This window comes from Hyaena hyaena, unplaced genomic scaffold (genome assembly GCF_003009895.1).
Source record: "Hyaena hyaena isolate Hyena2069 unplaced genomic scaffold, ASM300989v1 scaffold_1216, whole genome shotgun sequence".
NCBI classification, from domain to species: domain Eukaryota; kingdom Metazoa; phylum Chordata; class Mammalia; order Carnivora; family Hyaenidae; genus Hyaena; species Hyaena hyaena.
Genome location: NW_024081852.1, coordinates 358,382 through 373,468, shown reverse-complemented (window position 1 = coordinate 373,468; position 15,087 = coordinate 358,382). Strand labels below are relative to the sequence as shown.

General features: G+C 53.5%; 1 protein-coding gene across 1 annotated transcript in view; it reads left to right on the top strand.

The window, feature by feature from the left end:
• UCK2 (uridine-cytidine kinase 2) overlaps positions 1-14,845 on the top strand; it is a gene marked incomplete at its 5' end in the record, with an annotated part of 104,806 nt that extends 89,961 nt beyond the window's left edge. The window contains 4 exons of the mRNA XM_039222933.1: positions 1,155-1,297; positions 7,021-7,118; positions 9,254-9,302; positions 11,109-14,845. Of these exons, the coding sequence (XP_039078864.1) occupies positions 1,155-1,297; positions 7,021-7,118; positions 9,254-9,302; positions 11,109-11,248 (430 nt within the window). The remainder of the gene's footprint in view (positions 1-1,154; positions 1,298-7,020; positions 7,119-9,253; positions 9,303-11,108) is intronic.
• Between the last annotated feature and the right edge of the window lie 242 nt (positions 14,846-15,087).

The following is a 15,087-nucleotide window of genomic DNA, read 5'->3' as shown; positions in this document are numbered from 1 at the left end:
TTCCCTGTGTTTGCACAGGTAAACCTCTTGTCTTTTTTCTTTTATGTAAAGTTTACTTGGCGGGGGGGGAGGGGGGGCGGCAGAAGGAGCCGGAGGATCCCAAGCAGGCTTCACGCTGCCAGAGCAGCGCTCCATGAGGGGCTCGAACCCTCGAAACCATGAGATCATGACCTGAGCTGAAACCAAGAGCCAGATGCTTAACCGACTGAGCCACCCAGTACCCCCAAGGAACTTAAAAAATAATGCTTTATTCGGTTTTCTTCACCAATGTCCACATGAGGAGTAAACCTTGCAGTGGTAATGATGACTTCCGGTGTCTGGAGCAGGAGGCAGTAGGTGACAGTGAAGTGCAGGGTGGTTAGGATGGAGTCAGATGGTAAGAATGCTCTGGAAAACGGAGGTGAGGCGGAGCTCCACCCACAGGCTCCCTTTATATCCCATTTAGCAACAGAACCTGCCCCGCCCCCGTTTTTTAAAAGTCCCGTTTTGGATAATATCTGCCTTGGGCTTCCCAGCCCAGTGGGTAGATGGCGATGCAGGACCCCTGCCCCAGTGACAGGGGGAGGGAGTGGTGCCCGCAGCCTCGACCCAAGGCCACCCTGACCCGGTGCCGCTACTTGCTCGTGGTAGAGCCAGATCCCAGGGAGCTCAGGAGTCTTTCCTTCCCTGGAGATGCTTCCTCTCCTCTCTCCTCTTTTCCGCAACTTCCTTTTTTGCCCCCCCCCCCCACCAGTTGTCCAAGGAGAGTGGGGGAGGGGGGGGTTGTTGGGAGAAAACTGAGTTTCTGTCTGTGGAGGCTCTGTGTGAGGTGCATTCCCCCAGACTCCTCCGGAGGAAGGAACAAATCACATCTGCTCCTGTCTGTCTCTGTTGCGCCTTCAGCAGCAGGTTGTTTATTCCGGGGAGAGGGACGCCGGGCTTCTACTTCTGCTTTGTGGCCGGAGCCCAGAAGAACTGGTCAAAGGGGACCCTGGGGCCCGTCGTGGTGGCCCTTCGGTGGGTCTTCAGTGGTCCGTGGGCTCTGCTGGGCTGTGTCGGCTACGGCTTCAGTCCTGCTGCAGGGAAGGACCCCAGACTCCCGGACAGACGCCGTCTGTCCCTCCTCCGTTGCCCACCCTGCCCGCTCGGCCCATCGTGCGCTCTGTGCTTTGCAGGAAGGAGGAGACGGTTACTGTCTACCCCGCAGACGTGGTGCTCTTTGAAGGGATCCTGGCCTTCTACTCCCAGGAAGTACGAGACCTGTTCCAGATGAAGCTTTTCGTGGACACGGACGCCGACACCCGGCTCTCCCGCAGAGGTGCGTTCCGGAGCCCCCAGCGGCCCCGTGGGTGGCCCAGCCCAGCCGCGTCCAATCAGCTCCGGGACCGCCCGCTGCCCAAACGTTTGGTGACCTCTGCGAAGGGGTTAGTCACTGTTTTGGATGATGAAAGGCATGTGAGGTCACCGAGGTGAAACTGGAAGTTTACGTTTTGGTTTCCCTGGAAAAAGCGTTTGGTTAAATGCCCAGTTTGCTATGGTTTTTCCCACACGCATCGGCATCCGTGCGGGAACTTAACTCTAGGGTGCCAAGGACGCGGGGGGGGTGCCGAGGACACGGGCGCGGAGGACGTGGGGGGGTTGCCGAGGATGCGGGGGTGCCCGTCAGTGGAAAGGAGACGCCTTGCTCCCACCAGCGGGATTGGGAAGCTTCGTGGAGGGTGTGGTAGAGCGATGAAGTAGACAACTCAAGAAGTCACACACTGCGAGTGTAGACACACGGGGCTCATTCATTCATTTCTAGACACACTAGAAATCACTTGATACAGACTGTGGGGACTGTGGCTTCTGATTTGGTTCCTGGCAGACGAAGGAGAGGTACCCAGGGGCTTTGAGCAGGGGCGGGGAGAGGAGGGTGGGGAGCGTTGGGAGGGGTGAGAAGGTACCAGCAGGGTTAGGAAAGGACAACCCCTGTGGGGGCAGTGGGCGGGGGAGAGGAAGCCTTCGAGTCCCCATCGTGTGGAAGCGGAACAGGACCCAGGAAGTGACGGGGGTGGCTCCCAGTCACAGAGCAAATCCTGGGCACTTTGGAATCTTGCGAGCTCCAACCCAGGGCCTTCTGACCTCAGAGGCTGCGACGTTTTCTCTTCTCGGTTCACAAAAACCACTTCCGAGTTTGTCTCCATCAGTCGTCTCCTGGCAGGAACTGTAAGTGGAACCAGCAGAATCTAGAGAAATGAGTTTGCCCTCCCAAGTAGTAGTGTCTACACTCTACTAAGTGAGTTGTTATACTTCCACTCCCAGGTGGGGTAGGGGAGGGGTGGAACTCCATGATGGATAAAAGGAGATTAGGAGGCCCCTACGCCAGCCCCACAGCCGTCAGCTACCTTTGTGACTTTGGTGGCTCTCGTGACTCCTGTAACCTCCCAGGCTTGGGTTTCTTCATGAGGGAGGCAAGCCCGTTTTTCGGGTCACGCCTCTGACCAGGTAGATAATTTTTAGTAGAGGCCTGAGCCTGACAGTTCATCACGCATCTGCCCCAGGGCCTGGTTTATCATTTCAGTCCCCAAAGCCAGACCTGGCCTTGGTTGATCTACTCGATGTCCCCTGATCAGTCTGCCAGATCAGGGAGGCAGTTAGATGCTCCAGGGGAAGAAACTTGAGCCAGAAAGCTGGACTTCACTCCTGATCTCACCATTTCAGAGACGCGTGACCTCGGGCAGGTTATGTGCTTGCCTCTGTGTCCCTCTTCAATAGGAATCATCCCACTGGTTGATTATGTAAAGCTCAGGCCCCCTGGGTTGCGATGATGAGAGGTAACGTGAGTAAGATGCCACGTGCTGCATTCGTTGAGAACAGTTGGTGAGTTAGGTCAGAAGTCTGCTTGGAGATGGTAGATGTTCTGTTTCCCCGACTTTTCCTTGTCAGGACTAGTCAGAAGCCCTGAGTGGCCACGTTCTCGGGAGCTGGGATGAGGGGCTGATACCATCATTTGGTCAGCACGTGGTAATGAAGTCCCAGGGGCTGAAATTACCTGAGAGGGAGCAGAGCCTGCGAGGCGTGGCGCAGGAGAGGAAGACTAAGTTCTAGGCGTACGGATTCTGTGTCCTTGGACGCCAGACGATATCGGCCTTTAATGCAAACAGATCATCGTGGCGCCAGTGAAAGAAAATTCCCCCTCGCTCTCTTGTACTGGGATCCTTATGGGAAAATGAGGATGGTGGCCTCCTGTGGGGTTTCTCTGATCCCCCGCAGGGAGGCTGTCATTTTACCCCCTCCACCTTCTGTCTTCTTGTGTCACCTGCTGGTGAGTCACTTTCCTGGTGGACTTGCAGGGCCTTTCCGCATACTGTCACTACAGACTCTTTCTCTGTCCACGTAGGACAGAAACCATGCCTGGCATGTGCTTTGGGGGATGGGAGGGTGCGGGGTAAGGGAGAGGGTGGGTTAGTCAGGAGCAGCTGCTGGGCATAAGAACATTCCTGGAGACTTGAGTTGGTGCCGCGGTTTCACCCTTCTGTGTGTCACACTTCCTGGGCCTGTGACCCTGATGACCAAAGTTGAGCTTTCTGTGGGAGGGGAGATCTGCCTTTGGTCCACACAGCCTTGGAAGGACCTCCCTCCGCCCCACGGGAACCCCTCGTACTTTGGGGAATTGGCTTCTTCCAGTTTTCACCTTCCCTCCGTGTGTGTTATTGACTCCAACCCATCCTTGAATCCGGGGACAGGGAAGAACTGAGACGGGACCAAGGTCCGCTGACGCCTACCCTCTCCTGCCATAATTCTCTGTGTCCGGTTCCCACAGCTTTGGGGCTGTGGTGGACCTTGAGACGTGGTCAGCCTTGTTCTGTTGCTAGAGTAACACATCTCCTTGACTAATTTTTCAAGTGAATTGACTTAACCGCCGAGGAATTGTATTTATTCTGGGTCCTTCTGAATTTTGTCCTTGGCTTTGGCTGACCAGAAGGAGCACTTTGGAAAGGCTGCCGTGGGAGCCAAGCAGGAAAGGTGGGTGGACCTGTAGTTCATTTCCTGCTCCTTAGCCCCCTCTTCCGAAAGGGTCTTTCCTGGCCAAGCAAATGTTCTGGGGCCAGAGTGATCATCAGGGAGCTGGTTTGGAGTCCCCGCAGTTTCCGGTTTGTGCCAAGACCTTGTTCTGACTCAGTCCTTGGCTTGGCCCCGAGGAGCAGGGCAGTTCCGAGCAGCGCTGTCCTTGGCTGGGGGCGGGGTCATGGACTGTCTAAGGTGATACCTCAGGGGAAGGTTCTCTGAGAACAGAAGTGGGGGATGCCTTCTGATTTTGCACATTCCCAGTGTCTGGGCAACATCCTAACCCACTTCCTGTTTCCTTTTCCAGGGTAGAAGCTGTAGGCGGCCCCTCTCTGTCTTCCCTGTCGCTGGCTCTCCACTGTGTCTTCCCGCGGGCTAGTGCCCTGCTCTGTCTCCCGCACTGCACCCCCATCGCCGCCTTTCCAGCTGCTGTCAGAGGGGCCTGACCTGCTCACCTGAGCGCACAGGTGCCCCCCTCCCACTGCGCTCCCCGTTGTCTGCTGTGTCAGGGAGCCATCCCTCTCCCGAAGCTCCCCAGATTCTGTTGGCGTCACAGTCCGTGGTAGAAACTCGGGTTTACTGACCGCGTGCAGCGCGCCAGCCACACAGTACCGCTCCCTGTGGTCTTCAGTAATGACTGTGTGAATAGGTCTCCCGTGTACCACCGTCCCTGTTAAGGAAAATGAAATGCAGAAAGGTTGAGTAACTTGTCTAGGGGTCACAGAGGTTAAGAGTCGGGTCAGGATTTAAGTGCAGGTCAGTTTAGCCTGCATTGCTCTAGATGGTGGACCGGGAGGCAGGGGCCGCAGGGGCCATTCAGTGTGACTCTCCTGCTCTGTCTGCTTCCTCCCTGGCCCCTTCCTCACTCCGTGATGCAGCGGCTGAAGCTCTCAGATCTGCAGGTTACGGACTGAGGGCCGTGGGAGCGCTATGGGAGAGCCCGTGTGCCCTTGTGTGTGTGTGTGTGTGCGCGCGCGTGTGCGTGTGCGCGCGCGCGTGCAGGGAGGGGGCAGGACATTGGTTCCCATGCTGCCGAGCCATCAGCACTTGTGTGAACAGCATGTGAAACAAACCCACATCGGGCTCCTGCAGGACTTTTAAGCAGAAGCTGCCCCAGTGCAAGTGTGTGTTTGTTTCTTCCCAGGCCTGATAGCATTTGCTCCGGCTTCTTTTTTCCTTTGTACTTTACTTACCTGGGGACGCGAAAAACTGGAGGCCAGGCCACCTGTGTGTTTTGGTTGGGGGGAGCCCATAGGCCAGCGGGCCTGTGGGGGAGCCCCGGGACAGCTCCTGGGCCTCCTTCTTGGCCAGGTCTCCCTGGCTGAGCTGCTGGGCCCCATGTCAGAATGCCCAAGAACCCCGTTTCCTGGCTGGGGAATCCTGGCAGCCAGGAGGGGCTCTGAGACCGCTCATGATGCCTTAGCGGCCAGCCAACTATCTTGTGACCAGCGTTCATGGGGGCAAATGTCCCTGTAAGTTGTGGAGCTGGTAGAAAAGTCAAGTGGTGGTAGAGGCGTCATCTGACTCTGGAGTGTGGTCTTTGCGGCCGTTTTCTAGCTATCTGAAACCCCAGACTTCATGCCAGCCTGAATCCTAACCACGACCGCCTCCTTCTTTCCTGCCCTTGGCCTGTGTGCGTGCGTGCCTGTGTGTGTGGGTGCACGGAAGCACAGAATTCTCTAGAGGCGTGGCTTTCCAGAAGTTCACCAAGTATTCCCTGGTTTGGTTGCAATGAGTTTCATCCCTTCCTGAGTCTGTAACTTGAGAAATGGTTGAGAGGCATCAAGGGGCCTCTGCAAGTGATTATTGATGGTAGGATACCCCTTGGGGGGTGGGGGGAGATGGAGGCGCTGTGGAGCTGAGATTTAAGACAGCATCTGTAGGGTGGGGCCGTTTTCACTGAGAGAATCTCCTTCCCAGCTCTCACTGCTGAGTTTGGGGGAAGCTGAGGATCAGGGTGGTTAGTGATAGAGCAGAGAGCTAAGATTCCGGTCTCTTAGACGGTCAGACCTTTTTCTGTTGTGTTTTTTTTTTTTTTTATAACTTTTTAATGTTTATTTTTGAGACACAGAAAGAGCACAAGTGAGGGAGAGGCAGAGAGTAAGGGAGACACAGAATCCAAAGCAGGCTCCAGCCTCTGTGCTGACAGCTCAGACGCGGGGCTCGAACTCACAAACCGCGAGATCATGACCTGAGCCAAAGTCGGACACTTAACCGACTGAGCCACCCAGGCGCCCCAGACCTTTTCTGTTTTTTGACAACAGACTCTATTTGTTTGATGAAAGCCCCTGGATAACGCTGCCCAAGAGGGAGAAGGTAGGCGATGATGAGTGTGGGTCCATCCGGGCGGCCACACCATCTCCAAATCCATGGTTTTCTCATTTTTTCACTATTATTTTCTCTTGTCAAACCTCTGTGCTTGGGGTTAGCAGGCATGGCTGACGCAGCAGGACCCTCTGTCTGCCCTCCGTCCCTGTGGGGGCTGAAAGGTCGGCGGGGGGGGGGGGGGGGGGGGGGGGGGGGGGGGGGGGGCAGGCGTGTGAGGTGGTACATCATAGGTCAGTGGCTTGCGCACAGGTAAGTAAGCGCAAGGGGACTTGCATCAAGGTGTGCGTGGGGCTTCTTTGCCTGGGAGCCCCACCACCTCTTGGGGCCCCATTTACTGTCTGTTACGAGCACTGGAGGACTGTCCTGCTTTTTATGTTGTTCACACTGCAATTTTATTTGGGTCCAATGCTGCCTGAAACACGAAGACTGTTGGCTTAGGCTGGACGGCCTTTGGTCATAGCCACATTTGACTATAGCAATAAAAATGTAACTTGTTTTTCTCGAAGCTGCTGCTGATCTGCTCTTGGTCAAGTGTCTCAGGAATCCGGCTTGTGAATCATCCAGATCAATTGTGGAGTCCATGTCAGCCGGGGCTGCCTCCTGAAGGGCGGACACGTGTTGGCTCATGCACCATTTTCTTGATTCTTGTTTTTCCTTTTCTTATAGTATTAAGGGACATCAGCGAAAGAGGGAGGGACCTTGAGCAGATTTTATCTCAGTACATTACGTTCGTCAAGCCTGCCTTTGAGGAATTCTGCTTGCCAGTGAGTTGTGTTCTTGGTTTGTTTTTTTGTTGAATGTAGAATGTAAAACCTAATCGTACCGGTAAAGCTATGTAAGGTGATGGAGCCCCCAGCCTGAATTCCATTTCTCTCTCCTCTATCCTGAAGTCCCAAGCAAGGGCAGCCTTTGGGGCTCTGGGTGCTACCACTGTGTTTCCCAGGAGCTGTAGGCCGCCATCTTTGTCAGAGTGGTCCTTCAGGGTCCTGCTGTTTGACTCTAGCAAGCTCTGCTCTCCTTGCTTGGTGGGCTCAAGGCGTGAGGGTGCATCATGTCTCTGCACAGACTGGGCCATTTGAATCTTCAAAAGGCCTATGATGGTCGCAGTATTGGTGCAGGGAGGGCTCAGCTGCAAGATACTTCCTTCTGAATCTTTTCTGCCATGGCGTTGAGCCCCTGCTTTGACCTTTTCTTTGGCCCCTGTGTAAGTTTCCACATGGGACGTGTCCCACCATGCCGAAATAAGCTTCCATACTTGTGCGCTGGTACAGATTCCTCTTTCCTCCTGTGGGAACTCTCTGGTAAGATGGCTTTCAGAGAAGGAAGGTTGAAGATATGGGGGATTTTCAGCTTTTGGTGAATCAGCCCTCAGCCCAGGAAATGACTTCAGCCTCCTGAGGACATTCAGGTGAATGTTGAGAGACAACCAGGGACAAGAGGTGTGGAGTGGTGAGGGGGAGGTAGTGGTAGAGGAAAATGCAGGAGATGACGTCATTTGAGAAGGCGAAATGTTTAGTTTAACTCCCGAGGCCCCTGCACCTGTATCCTGTGTCTTCTCCAGGTCGGCCTGCCTAGGGTCTAACTCCCTAATGATTTATCATTAAGCTGTAGGACAGAGGAGGGAGATGTTGGGACTTAGCCTGATCTTGGGGGTGATCTCTTTTGAGAGAATGGAATCTGAGGGCATTGAGAAGAGGTGTAGAGTGAGGCCGAGTATGGGAATTTCTCTGTTTCTCCTAGTAATTAACATCTTTCATTCTCCTGGAAAAAATACGACCTCCAACTATCTGTTCCTTTAAGTCTGTTAGTGGGGTTTTGCATCAAAGCAGACAAGACTTTTTGTTTCGGGGACAGGTGGACTTTCTGAGTCAGCCTGAGTAACGCTGATGCCCTATTCATTTCCCTGGAGAGGACTGGGTCCCAGGATTAGGTTTCTGGGTGGAGGGCAGAGGGGCCTGAGAAGCCAGGAAATTCTATCCATCCGTCTATCTGTCTGAGGACCTCTGCTCCTTTTAACTTAATAATAATAACAACATATGGTAAACATGCAATTGGACATAAATTAGAGTTAACTGCCAATTTTCTGCTGTTTAACTTAGTTGTAATGGAGCTTAAAATCCTGCACATTTTCTGGGTGGTTTCTACTAAAAAGTTTCTACTAAAAACCAGCCACTCTGTGCTCAGGGAAGATCAAGTCATTCCCACGTAAGCCAGGAGCTTGGATCTGATAAATTGCCTCCTGCAGGTTGGGTTTGGGCCGGACACACTTTCATTTGAACAGTTTCTGTGTAGAAGTTGCCCAGAGTAAAGAGGCCCACCATCTGATGCCCACCATAAGGTCCTGTGGTCTTACCCTAAACTTGGGTCATACACTAGTTCACAGTTATTTGTAAATTTGGTCCACAGAATCTCAGGAAATTAAAAGACAAAAAGGGAATGCATCTAATTGTGGCTTTACTGCCCCCCCCCACCCCACCCCTAAGTGTGATAACAGAGCCAATGAAAGTGGTCATCAGTGGGGGTTGTTTTTCCTGGGTTTGCCCTTGTGTTAGGGTTCACCTCTCACACTGTGTCCCCACGTCCAAGGTGAACTCCTTCTGTTTGCAATTTGGGTTTTTCTAATTCATATTTTTCTTAGTAGGGAGAAGACAGTTATTGAGTTTGGTCTCAAAAGACCATGTTCTCTGTGTAGGTCATGAGCTTAAATCGTATTAAATAATAATGAGAAATGAAGAAAAAGCTGATATATTGACGTTTAGAGAAAGGGGATAGAAAACATGCCACCCTGTGGGGTCAGTAGCAGGAAGGCTAAGCCTCTCCCCGTGGCCTTATACCGACAGGGGCTTGGGCTGGTCTCTGGGTCTCCTTTTTAATGCACTGTGACTATCCTTCTCCACAGACAAAGAAATATGCCGATGTGATCATTCCTAGGGGTGCAGATAATCTAGGTGAGTCCTGCTCGAGGGTCGTAGGGCATAACTTCTATCCTACGTCGGTCAGACTTTGGGACGGGATGTGGGGACCACATAAGGCTCTATGGACAGGGCTGAGCCACTGGGCTGCTATGGGAGCCAGAAAGGAATTTCTGTCTACATGCCTGGCCTTGGAAACAGGCCCCTGTGCTTGCATGCATGTGTGTGTGCGCACACACGCGGCGACAAATGGGAACTCGTGCTTCTCTGGTAGAAGCCAGAGGGCTGGAGACTGTCCCCTGCTGTCACTCCCAGCGATGACAGCCTTCAGCACAAACACAGTCCTTTAATTTAATTTAGAATGATCTGCCATCCAGGTAGTGTTTGTTGGTTTTGGCTGGTCTAAGAAGTAGGCGCACCTCTAGACTGAGGCAGGCTGGGGCAGTCGATCTGTGAGAAGACTCTGCCTTCTCATTCTCTTTTTAATTAATTTCAATCCCTCCCTCCCCTCCCTTCCCCCCCACTAAAAAGTTTTTTTTTTCCCTGGAATCATTTGGGAGTCCATCACAGTGATGACTTTTTCACAGTGTATTTCTTTCTTTTTATTTTTTATATTTTATTTATTTGTTTGTTTTTGAGAGAGAGAGAGACAGTGTGAACAGGGGAGGGTCAGAGAGAGAGGAGGATACAGAGTCCGAAACAGGCTCCTGGCTCTCAGCTGTCAGCACAGAGCCCGACACGGGGCTTGAGCCCACGAACCGTGAGATCATGACCTGAGCGAAGTTGGACGCTTAATTGACTGAACCACCCAGGCGCCCCACTTTCTTTTCATTTTTTAAAAATTTTTAAATAAAATTTATTGTCAAGTTAGGTAACCTACAGTGTATATAGTGTGTATATACACTCTTGGCGTTGGGGGTAGATTCCTGTGTTTCATTGCTTACATATAACACCCAGTGCTCATCCCAACAAGTGCTCTCCTCAGTGCCCATTACCCATTTTCCTTACCACCTGCCCTCCCCTCCTTCCCCAGTCAACCCTCAGTTTGTTCTCTGTAATTTAAGAGTCTCTTATGATTTGTCTCTCTCTCTGTTTGAAACTGTTTTACCCCTTCCCTTCCCCCATGGTCTTCTATTAATTTTTCAAGTTCCACATTTAAATTAAAAAAAAATTTTTTAAATGTTTATTTATTTTTGAGAGAGACTGACAGAATGCAAGTGGGGGAGGGACAGAGAGAGAGAGGGAGACACAGAGTCCGAAGCAGGCTCCAGGCTCTGAGCTGTCAGCACAGAGCCTGACGGGGGGCTTGAATTCACAAACTGCCAGCTCATGACCTGAGCTGAAGTTGGACACTTAACCGACAGAGCCACCCAGGTGCCCCATCACCGTGTATTTCTTAAAGAGGGGGGCATTTTCATTCATAACCGCAGAACAGCCATTCTGGAAAGTGAACGTGGGCACAATCTCTTTTGACAGTTCTGAGGAGAAAGGCCCTGTGGTTTTGTAGAACGCCCTCAGTTTGGGTTTGTTTCCTCATGATTGCGTTCATGTTACACCACCTGGAGAAAACCCCAGGAGATATGTCCTGTCCATTGCGCATCGTCTCGGAAAGCGCTGGATGCTTATTCCATTTTGGGTGACGCTCACACATCAATCACTTGCTTGAGAAGTAGAATCTATTTCTAAAGCTAAGAGAAGAGAGTCCCATGTGGCATTTCCTCTGGAGGAGAGGGCCTTCTGCGGGGTCAGCCTCCTTGGGAGGGGGAGCTGGTGGGTCCGCTCGTAGAAGGGATGTCCCCTCTCTGCCCTGCATCCCTAACACTGCCGCCCTCTGCCCCACAGTGGCCATCAACCTCATCGTGCAGCACATTCAGGACATCCTGAACGGAGGGCTCTCCAAACGACAGACCAATGGCTATCTCAACGGCTACATCCCGTCACGCAAGAGGCAGCCCTCGGAGTCCAGCAGCCGGCCGCACTGACCCCTGCCTCCCCCTGGCCCGGCCCCTATCTTGAAGAGACAGGAGGAGGGATCAGGAGGCACTGTTCATCTGTACACGTGGCTTCCTATGACATTGCTGTATTTAAGAAAACACCATGGAGATGACATGCCTTTGGTTTTTCTTTTCCCGTTTTCGTTTCTTTTCGTGCTTCGGAGCGGCGCAATGAAACCGAATTTGACCCTGAGCTTAAATGATAAACTGTGCCAACTACTACTGGTGATGCCTAATTATGAATCCAACGTGTAACCAGTTATAAATACATATATATATATATATATATAAAAGGATCTATTTTTGTGTAAATGTACAAACACTGTAAAGCTGTTAGCTGTAAGTATTCTGCACGAGGACCTGTACTTGAGTGGCCGGGGCTCGAGTTGGGGGCTCGCCCAGGGGAGATGGCCGTCCCACCCCGCTGTGATGGGTCCAGGCAGGGGGTGTGGGAGGCGGGCCATGGAGAAGCCAGGCTCTGTCTCGTGTCTCGCCGCTCTGAGTGCCTGTGCAACTCGCTGGCAGTGGAGCTTGGAGCCTTGGGACGGCCTCCCCTGCCCAGGGCTACCTTCTTGGAGCTGGAGCTCCGTGATGTGTCAACACAAGATACCCTTTTCTTCTTTCTTTTTTCTTTCTTTCTTTTTGTTTTGAGTCGAAATTAGGCAAGACCTCAGCTCAAAAATCAAACTCAGGGAAGAGGCCCACCGAAGAGAAACAAGTCTTCTGTGTTTTCTTCTTGCCCGATGCCCCACCTCTGGCCGCCTGAGGAGCTCAGTGACTCCCTCCTTACCCACTCAGGCCCTCTGAAAGCCAGTGCTGCCTGTCTCTCCTTCCCTGGCAGGGATCTGAGGGGATCAGGTCCTGGTAAACCGGCGGGTGGGGGGTGGGGGAGGAGAGAGTAGCCAGGTTCCTGTTGTAGCATCTGAGGAAATACTGGTTCCTCCTGCCTCCCGGGGAAGTTTCCAGTCAGATTCCCTGGGCCTTTCCCCAGATTGTAGAGCACAGGTGGTCTCTTGAGTCTGGGCTTCGGGCAAGGGCTTCTGGCGCCCTCACGGGGTGGTGAGAGCCCTGCAGGGATTGTTCACAGAGATGCAGGGCTTGGCCGCGGGGTGAGGACAGCAGGTACCTTCCAGCAGGAATTGTCGCTAGCGGCACCACAGCCGAGCTGATCGCCATCTTTACGGGGTAGACAGTTCCGCCTTTCCTGAGGGCTCCTCTCTGGGAGGAGTACAGATCCCTGATGATTCTTGCTGGAGGGGGCGCGGGCAGGAAGTGGGGGGACCGAGTGAGACCGAGACCGAGGAGCGCAGAGTCCTAAAGCCTCAGCTGGACGAGCCAGAGGCCTTCATTTCTTCCTCAAGCATCTCAGTGCTTGGCAGGCCATGGCCGCAGCTACTCTACTGTGGCCGTGATGGCCCAGAACGTTCTGGGGAACCTTCACCCTCCATTTGCTCTCCTAGCCCATTGGAGCCGTTCAGTTAAACATGACACAACTACTCTCCAGTCACACCAAATTGCCCCTTAGATACAAACCGCCATCCTGTTTGATTCCCCCTTTCTGGACTCCATTTGACTCTGTGTTTTGCTGTTTCAAAAAAAAGTCAGAGCTCACCCCCAGCAGAGCTTCGCCACCCCTGCGTCACCCAGGAGACTGCGGCAGGCTCCGCAGGGAGCAAGGGAAGTCTCCCCGAGGCGCCTGCGTGTAAGGCCCGCTCTGGAGTGTCTCGGAATCCGTATTCTCTTTCTCATCATGCCTTGGACAGTTTTGAGATGAAGCGTGGGTGGCAGGCCTGGGTTAGGATCCTGAGGACCCAAGGCCCCGTGCCTTGATGGGGCCTCTCTGTGCTCAGGGGCAGCCCACCCCTGTATGGGGAGCCTTGGTCTTCCGGTGGGTAGCACATTCAACTTTACTTGAAGCTCCCAGGTGCCAAACCATTTAGTGCCTTGGCTGTCTGTCCCACTGCCTTGGAAGATGGATTCTTCTCATCTCTGAGCCTTGACTTTCTTAGCTGCTTCCTCATCCACCTGTGGTGTTGGGACCAAGCTCCAGTGTCTCTGCTGGTTAACAGCGCTAGGGCTGCCTTGCCTCCTGGTAAAACCGTCACCAGTTCTTGGTGGCTTGGCTGGGGGCACCGGGCCGTGCTCACTGGGCATCTCTGATGCCTCCCTTGGTTCTGAGATGCACTGTGTCTGGGGCGAGGAAGGCAGGACTCTGTGTGGTCACCCCCAGCATTCAGTCAACTGAGTATCTGAGCTTGACCTTCTATCTGACTGATCCTGGACTTGGTGTTTTCAGAGCCCTTAGATTTCCCGATTCCACTGGCGAGTCAGGGGAAGGATCGTTAGGCCAGAGACCGGGACCCCGAGTCCTGGGGGTCTTGTGTGCAGCCCAGGAGGAGGGACCGACAAGTGGAGTGAGAATGATGCTGGTCGTGTGTGCACGGGAGTCCTGTGGCTTCAGAGCTGCCCAATGGTGCTTGCTTCTTGCCCCCACTCCCGCCCAGGTATTATCCATAGACCAAGTGTTTAGGGAGCCACCATCCAAGTTTCATGTCATGGGAAGGCCTGACCCCATTCTCTTTCACGCTAATAGAACTTGTGCCCACCTGGGTTTCTTTTTCTTGGGCAGCCGGAGGCCAGTGGGGACAGAGGTTGGAGTCTAAGGACCATGCAAATGTTTGGACCTCAGGTGTCCTTTGGAGTGTCTAGGGTAGGTCGTCGACGAGGCAGACCCCAGAACGGGCCAGGGGGAGGGCGGCAGGGAAAGGTCTCCCGTTCACCCTTCAGAACCAATCATTCCCGCAACAGCTCGCTCCTGTCTGGGCCGCGGATGCTGCCGTCCCACCCCTCCTGGGCTCAGCACTGGCTCAGTGTCCCACGGCGGGTTCCCAGTCTCTCGTTAGGCCACTATGTCAGCTGAAGTCTTGCGTGCTTCCCTGAGCAGGTGGGAAGCCGCAGGGACCGGAGCCCAGTTGGTGTGTGTATATCCCCTCCTTTGGGGACGAGGTGCGGCTTCCTTGATCTAGCGCCCCTGACCTGTGTGCTGGCACCGAAGGCCCCCGGAGGGAAGTAGTTGCCTCTTGCAGGGAAATATTTCTGCTCCGGAGTCTCCCGCCTGCCTGCCAGCAACCCAGCACCAAGGCACTAGCCTAGGGCAGGTTCCGGATTGCAGGGCTGCCCGTCCCCATCTCAGGCTGGGCGGTTGGGGAAACAAGGCAGTAAAACAAGGGAGAGAACATGGGGTGGGGGGAGGCCTGGAGTCGGTCTGGAGCTCAGAGTCCTCTCTAATCCTTTGTCTCTGGGCCCCGTGCTGCCCTCCTGGGCCAGGTGAGTGGCCGTCAGATCAGCTTCATTGCTGTAGTTAGAGGTTGTGAGTGCCTAGCTGGTCCTGCCTCAGGAGCAGGGTGAGTAGTTACATAAGGACGTAGGCGTTTTGTGTTTGTTTTGTTTTGTTTTTCTTTGTTTTCTTTCAGATGCTTGCTCTTCCTCCTTTTCCTTCTGCCACCCTGCCTTTATTGTTAGTAGTTAACAAAAATGACCGCATACTATGTACTTTGCTATAAATAAAGACTGAACAGAAAAAGAGCCCATTCTTGTCTCCTTTGTGAGGTTGGGGCAGGAGGAGCCGTGGCTGAGTATGTGCACGCAGCCTGCTGTCACTATGTCCCTAAGCCGCTCAGGCTCAGGCAGTCCTGGGCCGGACCCTAGACCGCGGCTGGCCCGGAATCCTTCGAGAGAGCAGGCACGTGCGCATCTCTCCTCATCCCTGTCTCTGTCCCCAAGAGCTAGGCCTAAGCTTTCCGGGAGGCTTCTGATGTTCTGGGATG